This window comes from Acanthisitta chloris, unplaced genomic scaffold (assembly GCF_000695815.1).
Source record: "Acanthisitta chloris isolate BGI_N310 unplaced genomic scaffold, ASM69581v1 scaffold3429, whole genome shotgun sequence".
Classification (NCBI taxonomy): domain Eukaryota; kingdom Metazoa; phylum Chordata; class Aves; order Passeriformes; family Acanthisittidae; genus Acanthisitta; species Acanthisitta chloris.
Window position 1 is genome coordinate 1 of NW_008689593.1, and position 479 is coordinate 479.

Sequence of the window (479 nt, forward strand, 5' to 3'; positions counted from 1 at the left end):
CCCCGGGGGGGCCCTGACCCTCCTCTGGCGCGGCTCCGGATTCACCTTCGGCCGCTACGAAATGTATTGGGTGTGACAGGCCCCGGGGAAGGGACTGGAATGGGTCGCAGGGCTCAACACCGGTGGTGGCACTGGCTACACCGCGTCGGTTCGGGTCGATTCACCATCTCCAGGAACAACGGGCAGAGCTCGGTGACGCTGCAGATGAACAGTCTCAAGGCCGAGGACTCAGGGACGTATTTCTGTGCCAAAGCTGCTGGTACTGGTTATACTGGTGCTTGGGCTGGTTCCCCAACCCTCCATTGCTCCTCACATCTCCCACAGTTCTGCTCATCTCTCCCAATCCCTGCCTGCATTGACCCAAATCTCAACCATTGCCCAAACCTCAACCATTTCCCTCCTGACCTCAAACCTATTGCTGAACAATCAACTCTTTCTCTTCCAACCCAACTCCGACCCAAACCTCAACTCTGTCCCCA

At 57.6% G+C, this 479-nt stretch overlaps 1 gene segment (V, D, J or C); it reads left to right on the forward strand.

Moving 5' to 3' along the window:
• Window positions 1–7: 7 nt before the first annotated feature.
• LOC103808661 lies at window positions 8–274 on the forward strand (the record flags this gene model as incomplete). The annotated part of the segment is given in 1 exon segment: window positions 8–274. A coding segment is annotated over 1 exon segment (267 nt), but the record flags the coding sequence as incomplete, so codon positions are not given.
• Between the last annotated feature and the right edge of the window lie 205 nt (window positions 275–479).